The sequence below is a fragment of the Diaphorina citri genome, unplaced genomic scaffold (assembly GCF_000475195.1).
Source record: "Diaphorina citri unplaced genomic scaffold, Diaci psyllid genome assembly version 1.1 scaffold380, whole genome shotgun sequence".
In the NCBI taxonomy this organism is placed as follows: Eukaryota; Metazoa; Arthropoda; class Insecta; order Hemiptera; family Psyllidae; genus Diaphorina; species Diaphorina citri.
The window spans coordinates 138,747-149,919 of NW_007377815.1; the positions used below are offsets into that span (position 1 = coordinate 138,747).

General features: G+C 38.8%; 1 protein-coding gene and 1 long non-coding RNA gene across 2 annotated transcripts; both read right to left on the minus strand.

The window, feature by feature from the left end:
- Positions 1–336: 336 nt before the first annotated feature.
- Positions 337–11,173, minus strand: LOC103508251 (INO80 complex subunit C-like). Its single transcript, XM_017443671.2, has 3 exons — positions 11,013–11,173; positions 531–954; positions 337–383 (listed from the first exon to the last, which is right to left on the minus strand). The coding sequence occupies exons 1-2, from the start codon at positions 11,104–11,106 to the stop codon at positions 533–535; spliced, it is 516 nt and encodes a 171-aa protein (XP_017299160.2). The 5' UTR covers positions 11,107–11,173; the 3' UTR covers positions 337–383; positions 531–532.
- Positions 3,758–4,269, minus strand: LOC113467013. The gene is made up of 2 exons (XR_003391241.1): positions 4,096–4,269; positions 3,758–3,958 (listed from the first exon to the last, which is right to left on the minus strand). It is a non-coding gene; the product is annotated as an uncharacterized LOC113467013 (long non-coding RNA).

Genomic DNA, 11,173 nt, shown 5'->3' on the forward strand with positions numbered 1-11,173 from the left:
AAATTATTTGGGATTATGCTCCCCTTATTAGTTCTTCTCTTTGTTGTAAATAAAACCATGTAACTATGTCTTGTTCAAATGAAACTCACCTTTCCTTTTGTTCATCTTCTTGTTTAATATCTTGTGTCAGATGAGAGAGATTTTTCAGTCTTACTTGAGTAGAATACAGGATAAGGTGTGTTCTACTCTATGATTTTTAGGTAGGTATTTCACAAAGGTGGATTCATTGAAGATATCTAATATCTATTTTTTTTTTTTTTTTTTTTTTTTTTTTTTATTTTTTTATTTTTTTTTTTAATTTTTTTTTTTTTTTTTTTTTTTTTTTTTTTTTTTTTATTTTTTTTTTACATTTTTACATTACTTATGTACATTTTGATGTGTTCCTGAAAGAGGAGCAGAATAACAAGCATTAGGTTCCAGGAAGGTGAATGAGTAAACCTACCCAGGAGGATGTTCCCCCAAATTTGTGTCTTAACTTCTCTAATGAGGGAGTTGAGGTTGGGGAGGGACAGAGATGGGTTTTCACATACCTTCAAGCTAACGGGTTAAGTGCTCCCCTCAATGCAAGATACCCGTTAACAATGTCACTCGGCAGCTTTCTAATCAACTTGTACTCTTCAATATTATAATAATACAGCTTAGTCTGTGGATCCTTATAGTTACATTCAAATCGGCTAATGTCTGAATACTTCAGACTTGGTTTGAATGACGGAGGAGCAACTATGCTGCTGTAATGAATAGTATCCTCGGGCCAAGGAATGTTCTTCTCATATGACAGAATTTGTTTCAGTGATTTCCATTGTTTGGTTGGAAGGTTGGATGATGTTGACCGACGAGAAAGTTTTCTCTGTTCGTATTCAGGGTTTTTGAAAATGTACTTTGGTGCCAGTTTTTCCTGCATTTGGTTTTGAGAGTTGATATCTTCTTGTGACTGACTCATGGTTATTTCAATACCTGGAAATAAATGCAGACAAAAATACAGTACCTAGATGGTGCCCGTCTGCAAAATTATGTGCTGCTGGGTTCCCAACTCCACTCAGGCTGGGTGAGGTTAAATTGAGGAGGCAGGTAGCTTGTCGCCGAAAGGTGGGTAAAACCCCCGTCACGAGAAGACCTAAGATGTTAAAAGTGATTTTAAACCTCTATACTTCCTATAGCTACCTACCTTCCCCTTTACTGAAGAACTTTTGAATAGCCAAAAGATTTGTTGGATCCTTCAGCGTGTAAAGAGCTTCTTCTTTCCAAGCATTTATCCTTAGCACAGAACTAATGCAAAGTCAAAAGATTATTCCAAAGTTTTCAAAAAACCGGCCAAAATATGACACAAAATCCTTTTCTCTTTTCTTGATGATAATGATGATGTCAGCTTTTCGTGCTGTTATTTTACTGGTAATATAAGCACGCAAACTCAAAATGGTTTGTTATATGAGAATTAATTCTTAATTTGAGTAATGAATTTTTCTCTTTTCTTTTCACTTTGATTTGAAATTTTAGGATTGAAGAAAATTTGAATTTTTCCCGGTAACCGTTTGTTTACAAAAAAATCGAGGTCGACTCACCCAAGCCGCGTACAAATCTTACGAGTCGACCACGTTATGAGTCGACTCTAAAAGCCGCGTTTACATTTTCTAAAACCCGGGGATCTCTCTAACGGTGGAGTTGTTTGTTTGTTTTTTTTTTTTTTAAGAGGGGCTAAAAGCTAGGAGAAAGAGTGGCTGCGAACCTTATCTGTTTATGATAAAATCCCCCTTGGGCGGGAATCGAACCAGCGACCTAGTGCTTACAATGCTTACAAGACAGTACGTACTAACTACCCTCCATGCTTACCTACTAGGATGATCAATCAAATTTATCGCTCCTCAATCCAGCCGAAATTTCTGCTGATAGTAGGACTAGGTAGGTAGGTATTTGTAATACCTAGAATTTTTATTAACTTACTTACTTACTTACTTACAGACTTACACCTTCTTTACCTAATTACGTAAATACCTATGTACCTAACTATAGGAACCTACTTCATCTTCATTACTACCTACTTGAACTAACTTAGCAGCTTAACACACAATTAGATTATTTATTCAGGGTAGGTATTTACAGGGCCGTATCTGGGGGGGGGGAGAGAGCCCCTCCCCCTCGGGCTTTAACGTACTCCTTTACTAGAAGGGGGACTCCGAAAATTTGGAGCATTCCCCCCCGTTACATCATTGTTTGGACTCTTGGCCCCCCTCAATAAATTCCTGATTACGGCCCTATATATTTATTTATACGTCTTCCACGTACGTAATTCTCCTTAATGCCTCTAATGAGTATTTATATTTATTCGTAATAATAAATCTACCTATTATTCTTAGTCGAGAACGTAAAAGGATGAGGTATCACGAAAGAGTAAAGTCAGTAGGGACTTTGCAGAAATACGGCCCTATATATATTTATTTATACGTCTTCCACGTACGTAATTCTCCTTAATGCCTCTAATGAGTATTTATATTTATTCATAATAATAAATCTACCTATTATTCTTAGTCGAGAACGTAGGTAAAACGTCGAGGTATCGCGAAAGAGTAAAGTCAGTAGGGACTTTGCAGAATGCTGAAAGTTCTCTACAATCTCTACACATTTCAGAATTTCTTCGAAATCCTACCATGAACAAGGAAAAAGCCAAGGACAGACTTTTCAGCTTTGTTATTGGTATAGTTGTTGTAGCAGTGACAGCAGATCAGTCAACATTTCCAACTAGTTCCAGGGTTGGAATGAGATCAAGACTTTTCAGCTTTTAGCCATCCTAGTTAGCTTGGAGGGTAGCACGTCTGCCTTGTAAGCGCTAGGTCGTCTCTTTCTGAAGATTTCCGTTAGAAAAACGAGAGCTGAAAATGGCCAAACATTCGAAAAATCACGCAAAATAAATCAGAATATTTATGTGTCTAACTTACATACAATATTAAAGATATTCGCGTCTACCTTGTAAGCGCTAGGGTTCGAAAAATCACGCAAAATAAATCAGAATATTTATACATACAATATTAAAGATATTCGCGTCTACCTTGTAAGCGCTAGGTTCGATTCCCGCCCGGGGAGAACTTTATCCTAAACAGATAAGATTCGTTCTCGGAACGGCTGGCTTTCTCCTATCCTGTCTTCTTTATCTCTTCGCTTTCGGGACGATAGCACCTTAGCAGTTACAGTTCTCTCTATCAAACCTCTTGGAAAAAAAACTCAACCCATTCCAATAAACTTGCCTCAGTGGTGTAGTGGTCAAAGCGCTCGCCTGGACAACAGAAAGGCGTGAGTTCAATCCCAGCCGAGACAGGGAGCTCCAAAGGTTGTGGAGAGGCAAAATATCATAACATAAGAATACGAAAACTGTGTTCCTGCTGATCTGCGCGGACGGGACGTGGGACGTTTCAACTGATCTCAACCAAATAGACTATTTTCCTTGGTACATTATTTTCCGAAAAGGGAACTACTAAATCTAGCTCACCCATACAGCCTGGTAAATTTTGAACGAAGTCTGAACTTTGGCAAAATTCTTAGCCGGAACGTGAAGCACCTGCTTTCATTGGGCATCCAATTTGCACGAAAGAAATCAACAGGACCAAACCCAACATAAAGCACTGTAATCTCGACCAATTGGACTATTTTCCCAGGAAAAGGAACAACTAAATCAAGCCTACAGCCCCGGCTAATTTTGAAAATCTGGCCTTTGGCTCATTCGAAGCCCGTTAACCCGCGCAGACCCTTCTCGCCCCATGACCCACGATTTAACGAAAAAAACTTTTTTTAACGAAATTTATCAAAGGCGAAGGTTACTTTTATTGTGGTTAAAATTTTAAGTTTTAGTGAGGACAAAGTTCTTTTGCTGAGGCCGGGGTTGAACCCGCGCCCTCCTATTTAGGCGTCGACCACTACACCACCGAGTCAGGTCAAAATGTTCGTCCATACATAGGTTGTAGGTACTTACCTACATGAATAATTCACAAGCATACCTATCTACCATCTACTGAGTACCATTATCCTGCAACTTCTACACTATCTCTGTCGTCTAAGAGTATGCTATGCATAATGAGCAAGACAGAGACAAAGAAACAGAATACTTACCTACATGAATAATTCACAAGCATACCTATCTACCATCTAGAGTACCATTATCCTGCAACTTCTACACTATCTCTGTCGTCTAAGAGTATGCTATGCATAATGAGCAAGACAGAGACAAAGAAACAGAGAAAAGAGGAGATAAAGGGAGAGGGATGGAGAGAGAAAGAGAGAGAGAGAGAGAGGGAGGGAAAAGAGTGGAAGGGAGAGGGATGATGAGTGAGTGAGAGAGAGAAGAGTGGGAGGGAGAGAGAGAGGAAGAGAAAGAGAGGGAGGGAGGCAGAAAGAGAGGAGAGAGGGAGAGAGAAAGAGAGCAAAAAAGAGAAAAAAAAATAAAGAGAGGTAGCCAGCCGTGAGTAATTTATTTCAATATGTTATAGAGAGGGTTCTTTTTCTCCTAAACACACACAAAAAGGTAAACGCAGGCAAATAGCCCGTGTTTTGGGGTGCTGTGTGTGCTATAGATTCTGCTGAATGGGAAATTTATATTCTCTTCTCTTTTCTCTTAAGTTGGAAAAAAGTTTTGGGATAAGAAATAACACAAAGCTTCCTAAAAAAAAAAAAAAAAAAAAAAAAAAAACATTTGCTGTTGGTAGTTGTTGTAGCAGTGACAGCAGATCAGTCAACATTTCCAAGTAGTTCCATCAGGGTTGGAATGAGATCAAGACTTTTCAGCTTTTAGCCATCCTAGTTAGCTTGGAGGGTAGCACGTCTGCCTTGTAAGCGCTAGGTCATGAGTTCGATTCCCGCCCGGGGAGAACTTTATCCTAAACAGATAAGATTCGTTTTAGGAACGGCTGGCTTTCTCCTATTCTGTTTCTTTATCTCTTCGCTTTCGGGGCGATAAGACATTAACAGTTACAGTTCTCTCTATCAAACCTCTTGGAAAAAAAACTCAACCCATTCCAATAAACTTGCCTCAGTCACCTCAGTGGTGTAGTGGTCAAAGCGCTCGCCTGGACAACAGAAGGGCGTGAGTTCAATCCCAGCCGAGACAGGGAGTTCCAAAGGTTGTGGAGAGGCAAAATATCATAAGACTACGAAAACTGTTTTTTTTTTTTTTTTTTTTTTTTTTTTTTTTTCTTCCCAGGAACAACTTTAAGTCCGGATCTTGGCCTGACGCACCACTATAAGCTTCTCCATTTCTCATATCACATGAGGATTTCCTGTTGTTCTTCGTAATACCTGAATACTGTCTTGTAGAAAATCACTGGGGATTGTATTAAGTTGAACGAATACCTACCTATATCTACATAATATCTATGTACCTATGGTTGAAGTACAGAGAGCTCTGTATTTTATGCTTTTTATATTTTACTGTTGAGTTTTGTGGGAGTAGGTACCTACCTAATCGTGCCAGTGACGACAGGTACACCTGATCAGGTCTACCTGATAGTGTGTGTGCTCATCAGGTATCAGGTAGACCTGACAGACGGACCTTTCCAGCCTCTCATTCCCTCTCCCTTTCTCTCCTCCTTCTCTTCTTTGTCTTTCTTGATTTTTTTTTCTTTCTTCTTTATTCCCTCTCCCTTTCTCTCCTCCTTCTCTTCTTTGTCTTTCTTGATTTTTTTTTCTTTCTTCTTTTATTTTTCCAATCTTTAGGTTTGTTATACCTGCGTTTGTTCTTTGTTCTAGTTTCTTTACTTTCCATTTCTTTACTTCAAATTCTTCTTCTCCTTCGTCTTCTTCTTATTCCTCTTCTTTCAATTTACATTTGTTTTTCCGATTACTTTTGTTTTGATTGAAGGCACTGTCCTGTTTGACAGAGGGAACTGTAACTGCTAGGGTTTTATCGTCCAGAAATCGAAGAGAGAAGACAGGATAGGAGAACGCCAGCTGTTCCGATTCTTCTTCTCCTCCGTCTTCTTCTTATTCCTCTTCTTTCAATTTACATTTGTTTTTCCGATTACTTTTGTTTTGATTGAAGGCATTGTCCGGTTTGACAGAGGGAACTGTAACTGCTAGGGTTTTATCGTCCAGAAATCGAAGAGAGAAGACAGGATAGGAGAACGCCAGCTGCTCCGAACTTTAGGTTTGTTATACCTGCGTTTGTTCTTTGTTCTAGTTTCTTTACTTTCCATTTCTTTTATTTTTCTACTTCAAATTCTTCTTCTCCTCCGTCTTCTTCTTATTCCTCTTCTTTCAATTTACATTTGTTTTTCCGATTACTTTTGTTTTGATTGAAGGCATTGTCCGGTTTGACAGAGGGAAATGTAACTGCTAGGGTTTTATCGTCCAGAAATCGAAGAGAGAAGACAGGATAGGAGAACGCCAATGTAACTGCTAGGGTTTTATAGTCCAGAAATCGAAGAGAGAAGACAGGATAGGAGAACGCCAGCTGCTCCGAGAACGAACATTATCCCTTCAGGATGAAATCCGCCCCGGGCGGAAATAGAGCCCTAGGCTGGCTTGGTGGTAGAGAAGGCCGGTGTTAACCTCGCCTAGTGATGGTTGTCTTTTATTATTCCTGATGGGGTGAATCAAAAGAGATTTTTTTTTTTCAACTTACTTCATACCTACCTAGGTATTGGTAGGTACGTGATAATAGAAAGTTAGACACCTATTTTTACTTTCCTTACAACTTACTTCATACCTACCTAGGTATTGGTAGGTAAGTGATAATAGAAAGTTAGACACCTATTTTTACTTTCCTTATCCTATAGGAAGGAAAGTAATGTAATCGGGTCAAAATTTCGATGGTCAGTTTTTAGTGCCAAAACACGTCAACTTACTTCATACCTACCTAGGTATTGGTAGGTACGTGATAATAGAAAGTTAGACACCTATTTTTACTTTCCTTATCCTATACGAAGGAAAGTAATGTAATCGGGTCAAAATTTCGATGGTCAGTTTTTAGTGCCAAAACACGTTTTATACGAAGGAAAGTAATGTAATCGGTCAAAATTTCGATGGTCAGTTTTTAGTGCCAAAACACGTTTTGAGGTCCCTAAAGCCTAAATCCAAAGTTTCAGCCCTTGGTCCGTGTGTGTGTCTGTCTGTCTGTAGGTAAGAGCTAGAGACTTGAAATTTGGTATGTAGTTCACAAATGTGACAAGGATGCAACACAAAACGTTTGGTTGAGAAACGGGATAAGCTAGAGACTTGAAATTTGGTATGTAGTTCACAAATGTGACAAGGATGCAACACAAAACGTTTGGTTGAGATGGTTGCTGCGCCCTTGGCGGTATTTTGACCGCTTTTGGACAGATTTCGACCGATTTTTGTGGCGGTTTTCAGCTATAGCGACAAAACGGTTAGAGATATTGTAAAAGAACAATCAAATAAGCATCATTCAATAGGATAAGGCGGTTTTCAGCTTAGGGGACAAAACGGTTAGAGATATTGTAAAAGTTAGGGTAAAAGAACACTCAAATAAGCATCATTCATTTGGACAGAATTCGACCGTTTTTGGCGGTTTTCAGCTATAGCGACAAAACGGTTAGAGATATTGTAAAAGTTAGGGTAAAAGAAAACTCAAATAAGCATCATGGCGGCTTTCAGCTATAGCGACAAAACGGTTAGAGATATTGTAAAAGTTAGGGTAAAAGAACACTCAAATAAGCATCATTCAATCAAGGAAAGTCGTGTGATGTTCACACCAGATTTTTATTTAAAAAGTAGGTATTTCCATACCCTATGACACCAACTACCAACTCTGTTCTTTTTTCCATATGCTCTCTCGTTTCATTTCACATTTTCTTTTATTGTTACCTACTTTGCTTTCTTTCCCAGCTTTAAAGTAGGTATTTCCATACCCTATGACACCAACTCTGTTCTTTTTTCCATATGCTCTCTCGTTTCATTTCACATTTTCTTTTATTGTTACCTACTTTGCTTTCTTTCCCAGCTTTCAAGTTGTGACAAAAGAATTTCAAATGAGGTAAACAGCTCCGTTTTGTTATTCAGATGTGAACGGCATACATAGGTAATGATGTGACTGATCCGGAGCGAACATCACACGACTTTCTATTTACTATATATTACGGAACTATATTTATATTTTATCATCGGTTATTCCTTGCTGCCACGGGCCACTTTTGTATTTTCATATCTCCTTGGTGGAATCGAAATTAATTAGGTCATTTTTTTTAAATTAATTTTATGGCAAAAAAAAAAAAAAAAAAAAAAAAAAAACAAAAAAAATCGAGCCAGCCTAGTTAGCTTGGGTTGGTGGCGCGTCTGCCTTGTAAGCGCTAGGCCGCGGGTTCGATTCCCGCCCGGGGCGGATTTTATCCTGATGGGATGATGTTCGTTCTCGGGACGGCTTGCTTTCCTCCTATCCTGTCTTTCTTCTCTCTTCGATTTCGGGACGATAAGACCCTAGCAGTTACAGTTCCCTCTGTCAAGCTGGAGTTTCTGAGAAAGGGTTCTGAGTGATTTTGAAGTCGCGGTTGGGAAGACAACTGAATATAATTATTGGGAAGAAGATCCAACTACATAACCATCTGGGAAGGAGATATAAAGCAGAAAGAAGATGTATGGAAAAAGATCCAAACAGATAGAGAATGTAAGCGGGAATGCAAGACGGACAGGGAATGTAAGCGAATAAAGACAAAATAGAAAGTAAAAAGCGACAAACAGGGCAGCTTTTGGAAAGGATGAAATGTGTGTGTGTAAAGGGAGCAGAAATAAATTGCGACTCTCGTGATTTCCATTTCTAAACAATGAACCGCAGAGTCCTTCACCCGGCCATTTTGATAGACCGATGTTACCTAATTGTGATCTGAATACATAAATGCAATTTTTGACGAAAATGTCTGGATTGAAAGAGTTCTTGGTTCTCTTCCTTCCATTCTCTCCCTCTCTACTATCCCTCTTTCTTTTTGTTATAATCTCTCACTTTTTCGACATTTTTTTTTTCATCGTCTTTCTTCATTTTATTTTTTTTATATATATATCATCCTCTTCCTCTCTCACTTTTTACCATCTCTCTCTCTCTCTCTCTCTCTCTCTCTCCCTCTCCTAATCCTACATTTGTGCTCTTTCTCTCTTTATTCTGCACGCTTCCTTTGATGTTGCAGGTAGCTACTTCTCGCTCTCTCTCTCTCTCTCTCTTTTCTCCCTTCTACTCTTCCTCTTCCCTTTGCTCTTTTTTCTCTCTCCCTTGTCTGTTTTATTCATCAATCTAACACCTCCCTGTTTCTCTAATTTTTCTTCTTCCCTTCTTCTTCCTCTGATTCTCCTTTCCCACCTCTTTCTTCTTACTTTTTCTCAACTTTCCCTTCTCTTCTTTCTTCTTCATCCCCCTACTCTTTCTCTTCATCTCCTCTTCAGTTTCCTTTCTTCTTCTGCCCGTTTCTTCTCTTCGTTTGCCTTGTTTTCGCTTTTTATTCATTCCGCTATAAATACAATATTGTTCTCTTTTTGCTTTTTCTTCTTCTTCTTCTTCTTCTTCTTCTTCTGCCCGTTTCTTCTCTTCGTTTGCCTTGTTTTCGCTTTTTATTCATTCCGCTATAAATACAATATTGTTCTCTTTTTGCTCTTCCTCGTCTTTTTTCTTCTCCTCTTCTCATTCCCAATTTCCCACTCCTTCTAATCTTTTTACTCCTCCATCCTCTTCTTTCTCCTTCTCTTCTATCTTTCTTTGAGCAATATTCCTGATACTTTTTTTTGTTTCTTTCTTCATTTTCTTTTGATTTTGTTGTTTGGTAACACCTTCCCTCTCCCTTTTTTTCTCTCTCTCCCTTTTGTTTCTTTTTATTATTTAAAGTTGCACGTTTACTAATATTCTTTCTACCTCCCTTTCCTCCTCTCTCTCCTCGTCTTTTTTCTTCTCCATCCTCTTCTTCCTCCTTCTCTTCTGTCTTTCTTTGAGCAATATTCCTGATACTTTTTTTTTGTTTCTTTCTTCATCTTCTTTTGATTTTCTTTGTTGTTTGGTAACACCTTCCCTCTCCCTTTTTTTTCTCTCTCTCCCTTTTGTTTCTTTTTATTATTTAAAGTTGCACGTTTACTAATATTCTTTCTACCTCCCTTTCCTCCTCTCTTCCTCTTTTCTTGATTTTTAGTCCCTCCTTCCTTTATTATTACAATAGTAATAAAAAGGTATAAGGGACGGACTACTGTATTCGCTTCGGTGTCGTCTGTCTGTCACTCTGTCTGTTCCCATAGAAGGACTTATCCAAACCTAGTCGACTTATATGTATATCAAATTAAAGGTCTTTTTACCAGGATCACGAAAGTGGTGGTGCAAATTTTGTCCAGAAAACCATAAAGCCAAAAAACCGAAAAAACTGGTTATTGGGGGATTTTTTTTCACATTTTCTCACACAAATGAGCTCTGATCTCGAAATTTGTCGCGACGACCTATGAACTCAAAGCGAGAAAGACTCTGTCTGTTCCCATAGAAGGACTTATCCAAACCTAGTTGACTTATATATCAAATTAAAGGTCTTTTTACCGGGATCACGAAAGTGGTGGTGCAAATTTTGTCCAGAACGGGCTCTAGTCTTGATTTTAAAACATTACATGAAAGTAAAATCGAAAAATCAAATCAAGAATGATAATAAACTGAATATTAAACAAATTAGGTAGGTACATAGGTACTGATCGGTTAGGGTTTAGGTTTAGGGCCTTCGGGGATCAATTTGAGTTCCAATGTTCGCTGAACTATTCTTACTGTTGACCCAAGCGTTTTGCCCACCACACCACCGAATCAAGGGTAAATATTTTTTTCTAAGGCCAGCCACTCACTGTCAGGTACACCTGACAGGCACACCTGATCAGTTCCACTTGTCAGGTCTACCTGATACCTGATGAGCACACACACTATCAGGTAGACCTGAGAAGTACGGCTACAAAGGTCCGTCTCTTCAGATCTACCTGATATCTGATAGCTGGCCTAAGGAGGGAAACAAAACTCCCAATACATACCTATTGAGAAAGGGGAAACAAATCAAAGGGTCTGAATTTTACATCACCTGAGACGAAAACAAATTGTGCGATACCGGCGATAAATAAGTATCTCCACATGATTATCTCCATACAGGGTGCTCTACATCTCCATTTCTCCATACGGTTACATTACATACAGGGTGTCCAAAAAACCAAGTGCAGGACAGTCCGTCATTTTGGTCCACAG

What these genes read in the sequence shown, in the direction of transcription:
- LOC103508251 (XM_017443671.2), bottom strand. Translation starts at nt 11,106, where the DNA reads ATGGAGAAATGGAGATGTAGAGCACCCTGTATGGAGATAATCATGTGG. An exon ending in ACAATTTGTTTTCGTCTCAG is followed by an intron (nt 955 to 11,012) that starts GTGATGTAAAAT and finishes ATTTATTTCCAG; the next exon opens with GTATTGAAATAACCATGAGT.